At 50.0% G+C, this 14,651-nt stretch overlaps 1 protein-coding gene across 1 annotated transcript in view; it reads right to left on the bottom strand.

The window, feature by feature from the left end:
• HUNK (hormonally up-regulated Neu-associated kinase) overlaps positions 1 to 14,398 on the bottom strand; it is a 102,206-nt gene extending 87,808 nt beyond the window's left edge. The window contains exon 1 of the mRNA XM_045785506.2: positions 14,121 to 14,398. Coding sequence (XP_045641462.2) covers positions 14,121 to 14,381 — 261 coding nt within the window. The 5' untranslated portion in view covers positions 14,382 to 14,398. The remainder of the gene's footprint in view (positions 1 to 14,120) is intronic.
• Between the last annotated feature and the right edge of the window lie 253 nt (positions 14,399 to 14,651).

The following is a 14,651-nucleotide window of genomic DNA, read 5'->3' as shown; positions in this document are numbered from 1 at the left end:
ATGTAAAAAGTCTGCACAGATCAATAAGACGAACAGGAGAAAAATGGGGAAAAATCATTAACAATAGCTAGTAGAAGAAGAAATACAAATTTTCAATCAAGTACACAAATTATGCTTACCCCTAGTAATTACCAAATGCACTTTTTAAGTCACTTCCATACATTCCGTCACTCGGCATAATCTTTCCGAAGTGCAATTTCGCAATATGTCAAAAGCCTTCTAAGTATTTATCCTAAGGAATGGCTTCCTGATGTACATACAAGGATAGTAACAGCAGTATCATTGACTGTAGGGAAATGTTAAAAAAAAATCTCAATGGCCAACAGTTGGGAACTGGTTTGTAAAATTACAGTAACTATAAATAATGGAATGCTATTTATCACCAAAAATCAAATTTTAAAAGAATATTTAACAACATGGGGAAATGTTCTCTAAGATATTAAGGTGGGGGGAAAAGTAATAAGAACATTGGAATCTCAATTTTGTAGCAAATGGGTTCAAAGGGGAAAAATCAAGTGTGTGTCTATGATTCTGTGTACATATCTCTGAATCACGTGTACGCAGCCCAACCAGCCCAAACACCTAAAAATGTTCACGGTGATTATTGCTGGGTTGTGTGATGACAGGTGATTTTTATTTTCCTCTTTGTTTCCACAAGGAAGCACAGATAATTATTTAAAAAAAAAAAAAGGACAATTATTTTAAGGTCTCTAAAACAAAATGGAAGTAAACAATGAAGTGTGATTAGTGAAGTGTGGTGGCAAGTGGCTGAGTTAATGATGAAGAGAGTGTATGTAAGTAGCTATTGCAAGAAAAAAGGCGTGGCAACGAACAAACATTAGCCCGGGACTTATCCCAATTGGTGAATAACCTTGAATATTCTGGAACGCACCTCTAAGTGGCCTGGTTTAAAGAATTTTAAAACACTTAAATATCTGGTCAAAAATGGTTTCATTTATTTATTTTTAAAGATTTTATTTATTTATTTATTTTGTTTGTTTGTTTATGGAGAGAGAGGGAGTGTGCATGTGCGTGCAAGCTGAGGGAGGCGCAGAGCGAGAGGCAGAGAGAGAGAATCCCAAGCTGACTCCACTCTGAGCATTGAAGTCCAACTCTGGGCTTCGTCTCACAACCCTAAGATCATAACCCAAGCCGAAACCAAGAGTCGGACACCTAACCAACTGTACCACCCAGGCGCCCCCAAAAATGTTTTTTAAAAATTATTTTTAAAATATTTATAGTTGGTCATATGAAGAAACTGGTTTATATTAAATGGTTTGTATTTATTTTTAAATGAATATGCCCCCTTTTGTCCAAGATTTTATTTATTTGTCAGAGAGAGAGAGACAGAGCACAAGCAGTGGGAACAGCAGGCAGAGGGAGAAGCAGGCTCCCCGCTGAGCAAGGAGCCCAATGGGGGACTCGATCCCAGGCCCCAGGGATCATGACCAGAGCCGAAGGCAGACGCTTAACCGACTGAGCCACCCAGGCGTCCCCATAAATAAATATGCCCCTTTGAAATCTGGAAGACATTATTCTAAGTCTGATTATTGGAAAGAAACTCTCTTTTACGCCACACACTCTCAGGTGCTTTAATTTAATGGCCTTCTATGACAAAAAAAGAAAGAAAAAAAGCTCATTCTTGATCTGGAAAAAAGGCATCTCAGAGTAACGAATTAGGTGAGAGTACAACAGTCATATAGCCATTCCCTCCAGAGGGAAATTCAAGTTTCATTACATCAAATTGGGCTTGAAATTGCAACTACTGCTCACAAATGTTAGTTTTTAATAGAATAAAATGTCATCCTGTGGGAATGACACTTTACAAACCTGAAGAAGTGTTTTCAAAACAAGGTTTTTTATTAGTATTGCTAAATATAAATGTTCAACTGAGAACTGAGTCACAGACTACGTTCTCTAATTAAATTTTTACCCCGGAATAAAGAATATACTTAGAAAGCTAGACTTCTAATGGGAGCCGCAGTAATTCCAGCTGAAAACCAGATTCCATCAGCGATAACACTTATCTATATCCATTTGGTTTCACTGAAGTAAGGCTCAGATAAAATGCTAGAATATTCTCATCCCGGTCTCCACGGCCGGCTTTCCCTGACGCCTCTCTTCACCTGAGAACTTCCTCATTCCATTTGCCTCCGATGCCCCTTCTCAGCCCAAACGGAGCTTGGAAAAACTGGTCAAGCTCCGGCTAGTCTGCATCCTACGTAAGGGGAAAGCACTGGGTGTTTGGCTTTGTTTTTAATAAATAATCTGTGTTCGTTCCTGCAGGAGACGGTTTGACAAGACTCTAAGGGACTGGTGGGTGGGCTACAGAAGACATGGACTTCATGCAGCTTCACATTTGATTCAAACTTCAAGTCCTCTGACCCTCCCCCCTCATGCTCGCTCTCTCTCTCTCTCATTCTCTTTCTCTCAAATAAATAAAATCTTAAAGACAAAAAAAAAACTAAGACTGATGCTACCAGACCTACTCAACGTAGCTACCAGTCCCCACCACTTCCTTCCCTAAGAAAATTTGCTGCTGGGCGCTTGGGTGGCTCAGTCGGTTAAAGGTCTGCCTTTGCTCGGGTCATGATCCCAGGATTGAGTCCTGCATCAGGCTCCCTGCTCAGTGGGGAATCTGTGTCTTCCTCTCCCCCTCCCTCCCCTTCCCTCCCTCCCTCCTGCTCATGCACAGGTGTGCTCACTCTCTCTCTCAAAAAAATAAAATAAATAAAATCTTAAAAGAAAATCTGCTGCCAAAAAGTGATGCATTTATATTTAGCACAGTATGATATGATTTCTATTTAATATAGATACACACACGTTGGTGTGTCTGTATGTACATACATATATTCATGTTTGTGTGGCATACATACATACGCACACACGCGCAGGCTCACACAAGGCTCAAGGTCCTTATCTCATAGTGAACTCATAAAAGGTGGCAGCCCACAACCGCTGCCTGCACTTTTGAGACTCGGAGCGCGCGGCGAACCTAGCACAGTGCAGCAAACAGGTGGGAAAGGCGCCCTTCACTCCCCGGGACCACACGCGGAGACTGTCATCACAACAAGCACCCCAGCCATGCCCAGGACTTTGGGCTTTGGTTTATTCATTGCTGATTCATGACCTGATTAGCTGCTCACTAAAACTTTTATTTGAAAACCCTCGGTATGATTCCAAACGCTCTGATGACATGTTCTCTTGAGTGAATCTGGTTTTGCCATTATCTGAGGGGTTTCCCAAAACGGGGGATTTTCATGGTTAACCTTGAGAGAGTCCTGGGCACAAGGGCATGGCTGGCTGGTCACTCTGAAAAATTAACACAACAGTACCTACCACAAGAGGCCATGGTAAGGAAGAAATTATATTATGCAGCAAAGCACGCAGGAAACAGCCTGGGAGACCGTATGAGATCCGTAAATGTTCGCGATGATTACTGTTATCAGTATTACATCCGTGTGGGGAAAGCAAAGAGCAAGCACTCATTTCTTTCCTGTAGGGTTTTGGTGATTCAGGAGCGCAAGCAATCCCTGTGTTGTTCTAGGTGGACAAAGGCTTGCTGGGAGTAGTAATTTCATCCTACCCACCCTCCGCAGAAATAGCAAGACTCCCCGACGGCAGGTGTTTCTGTCTCTGTGCTCCGTGGGTGCCCATCACTGCGGCCCATTCTCCCGTGTTCTAGTCACAGAGCTCCAGCAAAGGGCAGGGAGTGACCAACAGAGGAGCGTCATGAAACAAGAGGAGCTTATCAGAGGCAGAAAGAAAGCCAGACGCTTTACCAGAAAGCCACGGGATGGGATGTAAGACAACGAGAACTCACTACGGGGGGATAAAAATGGCAGAAGTAACGCAAACACGGAGTCGAGAAAGAATCAAATGGCTCAGAGAACAGGCGAGAGAAGCAGGCAGGATTGCCAAATGTTTTGGCAGCCATTTGGCTTAGGAGACTGATAAACTTATTAAAAAATTATAGTCAAAGAGACAGATCCAAACCTCCATATATCTCCATGGGAAACATCCAAAAAAACGTATGTTTGCAAACAGCAACTTCGCCCATCTGTTGCAGTGTTGGTACATTTCTCAGGAAAGAGCTGAGGGTCCATTAACAGTCCCATGACATTGCACAATACTTGCCTGCTTCTGGCCGGTCACCTGTCACTCTGAGACCTAGGAGCCTTCCTTAACAAATCCCTGCAGAAGGCACAGCTGCTCGGGGCTGGGATTTTTCCCAAGGAACGCCACCTGGACAGCCTGTTCCGTCTACACATCACTCACACGGGCATACCACGAGCTGCAAGGAGCAGAGACACGGTGCCCGCAGAACCAGTCCCTGCTAACTTCGACACTGTGGTCCCGAGCTGCCCTCCCGTCCCGGGAACTTCAAAGCATTCTTTAATGCACTCAAAAAATATCGACTGAGCACCTTCTCTGTTCCAGGTTCTAGACACCAGGGAAGAGAGCAGTGAGCCCACCTCATGGGGCTTACAGTCCAGTGGGGAGACAAACAATAAACCCAACAACACAGAAATATATACCATGGGGTCCGGGTGAATGTCATCCCCCCCCCCAGTTCATATGTCTAAGTCTTGTCCTCATCCATCCAAGCTGCTGTAACAAAACACCATCGACTGGGAGGCTTCTAAACAACGGAAATTTATTTCTCATGGTTTTGGAGGCACTGGCACATTTGGGGTCAGGTGCTGCGTCTGGTGCTGTGTCTACTTGCTGTGTTCTTGCGAGGGTCACGGGAGCTTTCTGGGGTCTCTTTTACAAGACCACTGGTCTTATTCATGGCGCTCTGCCCTCATGCCTAATCGCCCCCCAGGGGCCGCACCCCCAAATACTATCACATTGGGGCTTAGGTGCCAACATATGAATTCTAGGGGGATACAAGCATTCAGACCATAGCAAGTGCCAAGCCCCAGTACCTCAGAATGTGACCTTATTTGGACAGTCTTTACAGAAGTAATCAAGTTAAAGTAAGGTCGTTAGGATGGGCCCTAATCTAATATGGCCGGTGTCCTTATAAAAAGGGGAAATGCAGACACAGAGACAGACACACATCCAAGGAAGAGGACAGGAGAGTCACAGGGAGAAGACAGCCATCTGCGAGCCAAGGACAGGGGCCCAAAGCAGATTCTCCCTCACGGCCCTCAGGAAGAACCCATCCTGCCGACACCGCAATCTTGGACTTCGAGCCTCCAGAGCTGTGTGACAATAAATTTCTGTTTAAGGCTCCCAGTTGGTGGTACTTTGTTAAAACAGCCCCAGCGAACTAATCGAGGTGATGAGAAGCCCTTGGAGGGAAGGGGAAGCAGGGGCAAAGAGTGACAAGCGCCATGTTGACCTCTACGATTCCAAACACCAGGGCCCAGTCGTTCACGCCACTAGCACCACTCCCCAGGGGGCTTCTCGGGTAGACAGAAGATCCCAAGGGTCCAAGGCATATTTTCACACAGGTGCTTACACTTAGTGCATTTTATGTCCAAGTCAAGTGGCAGCTATTGCTCCTTTCAAGGTGTTCATTTCCCTTGATGTTCCCCTTTTTCTTTCTTCTCAAGCACCCACCATAAATTCCATCTATTGCGTTTCCCATGAGGAGGTCATGGCACATGGATTCAGAGTTGTTCCGGCGAGAGTCAAGGTTTTCCAAAGATCCGTCCACACCCTATGCTGCCCGACACCCGTGACCCAAGCATATCAGGAGCAGGGGGTCAGGATACCGTGCCCAGTCCAAGGTCACGGTTGTAGAACCAGACTGCCTGATCTGAGCGTAAGCAGCAATTTTAGCCCAATCAGCACAGGTGCTGGCAAACCAAGGTGACCCAAATCCTCACCCCAACAACACAGAGCAGACAGGGCTGGGCAACAAAGCAGTGGCTCATAACATTCTGGGGGGAAATAACTCCTTTTAGAATCCAGTGAAATATATGTGTGTGTGTGTGTGTGTGTGTGTGTGTGTATAAATATATATTTGCATATATATTTATATATATACAAATATATATATATATGTATTTATATTTATATAATTATCCATATACAATTTATAAGGGTTCATGGGCCTATAAAGTTCAGCTATGGTCCCTCTCTAGTTAGTGGGATATCCAGGGAAATAACTTCTGCAGTGGCAAGAATCCCCCAGAAACAAAGACAAAGAATAAACAGGGAGCAGGAGAAGATAGGAAAGGCCGCAAAATATATCATTGAAAGTCCTTATATATTAAGGAAATACATAAAATGTACCTAGAAATCAGTAAGAAAAAGACCCGAAGCCCAGAGGAAAATGGTGAACAGACTGAAACAATGAACAGAAATCATATGCATATTATTAAACACGGAAATACACTCAACTCACTTGTAAACAGGAGGAGCTATAAATAAAACTGGATACCCATGTTTAATCTACAAGACCGGCCAAGATCAAAAAGTTTAAAGAGGGCCTTGTATTGGGACGCCTGGGTGGCTCAGTTGGTTAAGCATCTGCCTTTGGCTCAGGGTCATGATCCCAGCATTCTGGGATCGAGCCCCACATCAGGCTTCTCTGCCGGGAGCCTGCTGCTTCCTCTCTCACTCCCCCTGCTTGTGTTCCCTCTCTCGCTGTCTCTCTCTGTGAAATAAATAAATAAAATCTTTAAAAAAAAAAAAAAAAAGAAACCTCTGAATTTAAGAACATGTGTCTGTATGAACAACACCAAAACTTAACCAAACGAATCTTAAAACACACAAAAATGATTAAGAACCAAAAAGAACCCAGTACTAAGGAAGTGCCCAGCTAAGGAGGACAGAGCCGGGTGGTAAGAAGGCGAGATGGTAAGAAGACGTTAAGAAACAGCTCAGACCCAAGTAGTCCTTTGTCCACCGGAATGTCCCGAATCATTAACTCTAATCGACAATAACCCAGGTTCCCACAACTGCTTCAACAACTTTTCCCACAACCCCCAGGAGGGATCGGGGCGGGAGGGTCCCTCCTACTGTCTCTAAACTAGGCGCACCGACCGGTCCACAAGTTAGTCAAACTCCACTGACACAAAGTTCTCCAGAGAAAACAGCACATGAAAGTCTCCTAAAAGTACCCCACACACATCAGAGCCCCCAAGAATTCCAACCGAAGAGAAACATGAGGCGAGAGTATTCCCCAGGACACTGAGAGTGTCTGGAGTGTAGACCCCACCGATGCGCCCTCATTTCAGGTTCAGAGGGATCACAACTGGGTCAGCAAGGTGGGGCGGGGAAGCTGCCCACTTTCTTTATGGAAACAGCCTGGACTCAGATGAAGACTCCCTCCCAGCACGGCCCTGTCTCCCCCAGGGAGCCAGTAAGCCACGGACAGGGGTGCCGCCCCCCTTCCCCTTCAGGGCTAAGGAACTTCCTCCCTGCTCTTGCTGGCGCCCCCCTACGAGCCCCCCCCCCAGGAACTGCCCTTGGCAAGTGCCCAAGGCCATGCCCCCTTCCCAGGGCAGCCCAGCCAATGACGGGTCCCCTCACTCCTCCAGCTCAGGCACCTGCGTAGGACCATCTCAGCACCATGGCATGGGGCAGAGGCTTTGCTGAGACTGCACTGGAGGCCAACTCCTCCCCCTGTCTGATGCTGCCCTGCCCCTCCCCACCCCTCCCCTCCCAAGTAACGGTGTGAGTATACTCCGAGACCACATTCTTCTCCCGCTCAAGGCCGGCTTCCCAGGAAACCCCCTGCAACACAAGCCTAAGACTCCTCGGAGGTGCTGTGAGTGGAACTGTGTCCCACAAAAAGACATGCTCGAGTCCTACCCTGGCACTTGTCACTGGCGCCTTACTGAAGATGGCATCTCTGCATATGTAATCAAGGGAGGACGAGGTCCTACGGGATTAGGGTCAACCCTAAATCCAATGACTGGTGTTCCTATAAGGAGAGGCAGATGTGGAGCCAGAGGTGACACACAGAAGGAGGAAGGCCCCGTGAAGATGGAGGGAGAGACGGGCAGCGCGGACCCAAGCCCAGGACATTCGCCAAGGACTGGCCATAAGCACCAGAAACCGCAAGCGGCCAGGAAGGATCCTCCCCTAGACTCTCCAGAGGGGGCACGGCCCTGCTGACACCTGGATTTGGGACTCCTGGCCCTCAGAACTGGTTACTTGTTACGCAGCTCTAACAGGACAGAAGTGAAGGTCAGAGGGGAAAAAAATCTACTCCGGGCATTCCTCTACCCCAGCAAGTGGGCTCTCACCGGCCCAGGGCCACTGCAAGCATGTAGTGAGAAAACGCACAGACGACCCCCAGATAAACCACAAAACACACTAGACCACACCCCTGAGAGCTGGTCCTTGTGATCAAGGAGCGGCGGTTGCCCTCCCTCCCTCTGTCAGGTTATCAGCCTCCTTTGGTCCTATGCAGGCCCCGTGGCTCACCCCCCTCCTACTGGTCATTTTACCAGCCAACAGCACCCCATCAGAGCGCGTGACGTTCAATTCAGGTCGGCACCTGGAAGTGGCCGGGGCCCAGGCTGAGCAGAGGAAGCGCTCTCACCAGTTTGCTAAAAATAAGGCTTGTGGATTTGTCTATGCGTTTCCATTAGCCAAGAGAGCAGGTCATTGGGTCACCACGAATAACCGAGAGGGGGGTATGTCCCAAGGGAAACGATAATTCATGCCCAAACCACCCAGTCCCAGAGGACACCCAGCCTGTCCATCTCACCGGGCAGATACAGCTGCCGCCCACCCCCACCCACCCCCCCACCCCCCCGCCTTCTGGAAGATCACCACCACGATGGCTGACTGCCTGCCTCACTGGAGCGGCCGGCAGCCTGTGGAACGCTGTCGTCAAACCCAGCCCATATGGTGACTCAACACCTGCAGAGAAAATGTAGGGTTGTACGGCTCTTCGTGGGCTCCGTGCAGCGCTGTTGTGCCCATTCCTAAGCTCCCTTTGAAGTCCACGGGACCTGCGCATCAATGAACACTAAGAACTGAGCCCTACGTGCCAATTTCCACCATTCACACGTACTTCAAAAAGATGAGACGGGGCAGGAAGTTCAAAAAGACTGCGCCTGCAACTGCGACATGCAATCTCGGAAATTATAGGCACTGCCTTGTCACGCACGCCACGCTGACAGGTGCTCTTGCCAAACGCCTCCTTCTTGCCAAGAAATCCCTGCTGCGGATTAAGAGGAATTTCCAGTTCTCTAAGCATTTCTTGCTCCTCGGAGCTATTACCCCTAAATTTCTAGCACTTCCAAAAAAAAAAAAAAAGTACAGGCTTTAGCACCTGTTTGTTTCAGAAATACTTGCTAAAAACAGATCTGCCAAAGGCCATCTCTAAAATTAGTCATATTTCCTGTTCTGCAAAACATAGTAAATTGTATTTTTAGTAACTCCTTCACTCCAGGTATCTGGCACTGTCATGCTCCAAGCATAATTATTGGCAACTTACTAAGCAGGCAACCCTTATTTTTAGCCCCAAAATAGCTCCAACCAAAGTGATAAATAGGATTTTTTTTTATTTTTTTATTTTTTATTTTTTTTTAAAGATTTTATTTATTTATGTGACAGAGAGACAGCCAGCGAGAGAGGGAACACAGCAGGGGGAGTGGGAGAGGAAGAAGCAGGCTCACAGCGGAAGAGCCTGATGTGGGACTCGATCCCGGATCGCCAGGATCACGCCCTGAGCCGAAGGCAGACGCTTTAACGACTGCGCTACCCAGGCGCCCCAAATAGGATTTTTTTTTAAACCAAGGGTTAGAACAAGATATTTAAACATCTTAACCAATCATTTATGTACCCAACTTTGGATCTTAGAAAGACTTAATCACAAAAGGAGATCCTTTGTGGCATCAACCCCTGGCCCCTTTTTGCAGCCTTGCCTCTGAGATATGCCCTGAGATATACCTGAGATATGCCCTGCTTTTCTCTGTCAGCCTTTCCAACTTTCTTTTAGCAAGTCTTTTAAAAAATGTGATAACGACCTATTATGTGCCAAAACGATGCATTTCTTAGGTATCAGGGACCAATTTCAGGGGCAGCAAGCACAACCTCTCTGGGTCTTTCTAAGTCATCACTCAATACCCCCGTTCGGCAACTCTGATCTTTGTCTCAAAGCCACAGAGAATACTATTCAAAATCTGATTTTGTGGTCCCTTTTCCTCCTCCAATCATCAGCTTCCTGTAGTCACAGACACTCTGCCCTAAGAACGTACCAGCAAAGAGTCTCACAGGACCAAGTGGATTATTTATTTTTAAAGCCGTATTAACAGAGATGACGTCCACTCAAAGCTAGAGAAGGACAGAAGTAGGTGTCACCCAAACCCATTCTTTCTTTTCAAGCAGCAACAGGGCCGTCTAGATCCAGATGGCTTTCAAACAAACAGCTCAGAGGAAAGGCAGGCAAACTACTGCCTGGCAGACAGTGGCGGCTGAAGGAAGCTTCTTGATGAGGCAGGACTGAAGCCTGAGATGAAAGTCAGGGGAAAGTGGTTTTCTGTCATCTTGGACTGTAATTCCCAGCAAGCCGTGGAGAATACGGCCCAAATCTTTTTGGAAATGTGCACCGAGTCGAAATGTAACACACACACACACACCCCCACGGGTCCTAAACCAGCAGCACTCTAGATTTTGGTACAAATCATCCAAAACACAGTGCATAGTTTGAGACTGTACCTGTGAGGCAAGCTATACATGGGTACCCCCTCTTCTTCCCTTTCTCCATCCCACCTTTAGCCTTTTGCATGAACTGATACCCTACCACAAGCTGCCCCGGACCCTACCACAAGCTGCCCCGGACCCTACCACAAGCTGCCCCGGATCCCACCACTCGGGGGATGGCGTGGGGCCATGCATCCATTTCTTTCTTTCTTTCTTTTTTAAGATTTTATTTATTTATTTGACACAGAGAGACAGCCAGCGAGAGAGGGAACACAGCAGGCGGAGTGGGAGAGGAAGAAGCAGGTGGAGTGGGAGAGGAAGAAGCAGGCTCCCAACGGAGGGGCCCGATATGGGGCTCGATCCCAGAACGCCGGGATCACGCCTTGAGCCGAAGGCAGGCGCTTAACGATTGAGCCACCCAGGCGCCCCCATGCATCCATTTCTTACTACAGTGTTCATGACTTAATTTCCCTCCCACTGTGGGATAAAAGTGAAGTACTCTATCCAGAGTATGCACCCCAAAAAGGGGGGCAGTATTGGGGGGAGAGGCTTTCCAGAGCCATTCACATCACCCACTGGGAGGGACACCTCACTTCCCTTCCCCCAGGGTACTGTCACCTCAAGGTTTCCCCTTGCTAGGTTCGCATAAGTACCCCTTCGCCAGCCTGAAAACCCTCTTACTAGCTTGTAAAAGGAGGGCAAGGCTGCACAGAGCAGGAGGCTGACTTCATCTTTGTTTAGTAAGACAATATCCAGAACGCGAGTATGGATGGAGGCTCGTGAACGCAGTAATCCTTCCCAAAGTCATGCATGTACGTGCACGCGCGCGCACGCACGCACACGTTTCAATCTCTACGATCTGCCAAAACCCTAATCTATTCGTTAAGCACTAAAAGTGTTGGATTTGGGAGATAAAAGCTATGAATGACACCCATTGTTTCCTTAAAGCTGGCAATTAAGTGAACTAAAATCCAAATTTCTCATGATGCTTGTACTCCCCGAAGCACTGATTCTCGTGGTTGGAGAACAGCAAATCCGAAAAATCTAGGAACCCTAGGGCCACTCAGCAACTAGAGCCAATCAAACAGTCGAGATTGACAATTTCACAGCCAATTCACGGTCCCCTCCCCTTGCTGAGACGAGGTGAGATTCATTTAAAAAGATAAGACAAGGGATGGCTGGGTGGCTTAGTCGGTTGAGTGACCAACCCTTAATTTCAGCTCAGCTCGTGATCAGGGTCACGGGTTCGAGCCTCCAGGCTGCTCTGCTTAGGAGAGAATCGGCTTGAGAGTCTCTCTCCTTCTCCCTCTGCCCCTCCCTCCCCAGCTCACATGCACCCTCTCTCTCTAAAATAAATAAAATCTTAAAAAAAAAAATAAAGATGAGAGAGAAAGGACATGGTCACCTAGGGGTGCAGAGGGCTCCTCCTTTGGACCCCATCTGGGCAAGAACTCCCTGCACAGGTTGTCCTGTGGGCCCAGCAGAATTCCAGAAGCCCGGAGTAGGGCCCGAGCTCAGAGTGCATCCTCGCCCAGTTCAGCCAAGGCCAAGAGCCTTATGTTATGGAGCAAAAATGCACCGGTGAGGAGCCGGGGGCGCAACAGGACATGGGAAAGTGGAGAGAAGCCAGGAGAGGCTGAGCGGCAGGGCAGGCGAGATGGAAGTGCTTGTAATGTTGGCCATATGTTGTCAGTATGAAGTCTTGTCTCTTTTTGCTTAAGTTTCAAGCGGCAACACGCACAACCAGACTGAATCCTATTACGTTTCACAGGAAAACAAAGTTCTACTACCCAGGCCAACAGGCATTTACCCAGGCATGGGGAAGTGGGCCCGCTGTAGCTAGCGAGGGGGGCCTCGGCCGTGCACCCAGGCCGGATATGTAAGTTGGCCAGCCCACTGCAAACCAAAGGAGGAAAGTATGCTGTGCTCCCTTTGGACTAGAATGAGGTTAGGAGTGTTTTTTTCTTCTTCTTTGAAGAGTTAGTTGCTCAATTCAGTGAGTTCATTCTGCACACTCCCTTTTTACATGGAAATTCAAACAAGAGGCACTTTTTAAAATACTCACTCTAACCTCACCTACCCAAAACAAAGGTACCCCACTGGAACAGGAGCAGCGTAGGAATAGAGGACAAATGACAAGGGTGATAGAGACCTGTACTCAAATGCAAGAGGCTTCAGGACACAGTGGGGAAAGGAGGAGGGAAACCAAAGGTAGGTGAGACTGGGGACAGGAAGGCAGGGCAGCTCGCCCTAGAATCAGAGCTCCACAGTATGGCATTCCAGGAACTCCCAGGCTGGGGAGAGGACCCCAGGTCAGTGGGCAGAGGGTAGGTAGGAAGCCTACAGCTTCCCTCTCCCCAGATATGCTGACGCCTCCCTGATCAATGAGCCACCAAAAAGGGTTACTCCCAGACCAGTGCTGAGAGACTCCAAGCCTTGGGGGGGGGGGCGGGGAAAGAGGGGGGGGGAGCCTTGAGTCTGAGATGACCATGAGCTTGCCCCAAACTTGGGCAGCTGCCAGGCAGCCTTACCACTTGGGACGACCCTGCGTCTGGGCCACTCCACTCCAAAATAAGTCATCCTATGTCGGGGGTTTTCTCACAGATCCAAGTTACAGCTTAGACCCACCTTCGGCAACCCCTGGCAAAGGTTCACAACCATCTAACTTCCCACCAGTCTGCAGTGGGTGCCCCTTCGGGGCTCTGGGGCTCTTCCTTTGCTTTCCTTTCTTCCAGAAAGATATGAAGGCACTTCCCAACCCCCCGACCCTGGGGATATCAGTGTGTAGTTCTGTACCTGCCAGAACAAGGTCCTTACTGCAGCTCCCACCCAGTGGCTGAAGAGAATGGAGGAGGGATGGAGGGAAGGAGATGGGAACGGTTGGGGAATGGAGGGGTGGGTGAGATCGGAAAGCAGAGGTGGGAGGGAATGGGGGAGGGTAGAAAACCCTCATCTGAGCACGAAAAACTTCCCTAGCTGCCCCAGCCTACAGGTGGAAAACGTCCCTGGGGTCACAGCCTTCTCCCACCTCCTAAGCCCAGGAAGGGAATCAGATTCTAAGCTTCCCCAAGGGCTGGCTAACCGGCTTCCCCACCCTCAACGTAATGGCCCACGCAACACAGTGGCCTGGCTCCTGCCCCTCCACTGATGTGGGGCCCCTATGGGACCCAAGAACAGAGCACCTCCACCATCCCCCGCGCTGGTGTCCACCAGGCGGCGCCCTTCGAGGAGCAAAAAGGCTGCGGGTGGCTTGGTGGGTAAACCAGCCGCCCCCCAGGGAAGCCGACCCCAGACCGCCCCTCGGAAAAGGCCGGTAACCCGGCCGCGGCGGCGTGCGCGCGCGCTGGACTCGTCCCCTCTTTCAAACGCAAGGAAAGGCAGGCGGAGGGGAGGTGCCCGGCCGGGACTACGCAGCCGGACTCCCGGTGCAGTGCTCCCGGCAGGGTCCCCGCCGTTCCTCCCGTCCCGAGGGCCGGGGCCCCGCGCCCCGGGGGACTCACCTTCTCTCCGGTCAGCACGTGCAGCCCCTCGCGCACCTTGGCGAAGGAGCCCTCGCCCAGCTTCCTGCTGCCGATGAGGTAGTTGCCCACTCGCTTGTGGTGCTGGAAGTCGCGGAGCCGCTCGCGGGGCACGCCGCTCACCCAGGCCGGCAGGAAACTTCCCTCGCAGGCCGCCGCCGGCCTGGCCGCGTCCTCGGCGCCGCCGCCGCCCCCGGGCGCCGCCGGCTCGCCCAGCAGCCCGTCCCCGGCCGCCGCTGGCATCGCGCTCGACCGCGGCCCGCCGACTCCGCTCGGCTCCCGCGCTCGCAGCTCCGCCGCCGCCGCCTCCGGCTGTCCGGGCTCCTCCCGCCGCCGCCCTGGGCCCTGCCCCGCCCGGCCCGCGTCTCCCGCGCCCCGGGGCCGCCGCCGAGCGCCGCGCGCAGACAATAGCGGGCGACCGGGGACTGGGGACCCGCCCCCAAGAAGTTCTTCTTCAGAGGGTCGCCCGGGCCCCTGCCAGCACCCCGGGATCCCGGCCGGGTCCCGTCCGGC

This window comes from Ursus americanus, chromosome 4 (assembly GCF_024610735.1).
Source record: "Ursus americanus isolate L20-20 chromosome 4, mUrsAme1.1.p, whole genome shotgun sequence".
Lineage (NCBI taxonomy): Eukaryota > Metazoa > Chordata > Mammalia > Carnivora > Ursidae > Ursus > Ursus americanus.
Note: the sequence above shows the minus strand (reverse complement) of the source record. Positions and strands in the feature narration are given on the sequence as shown.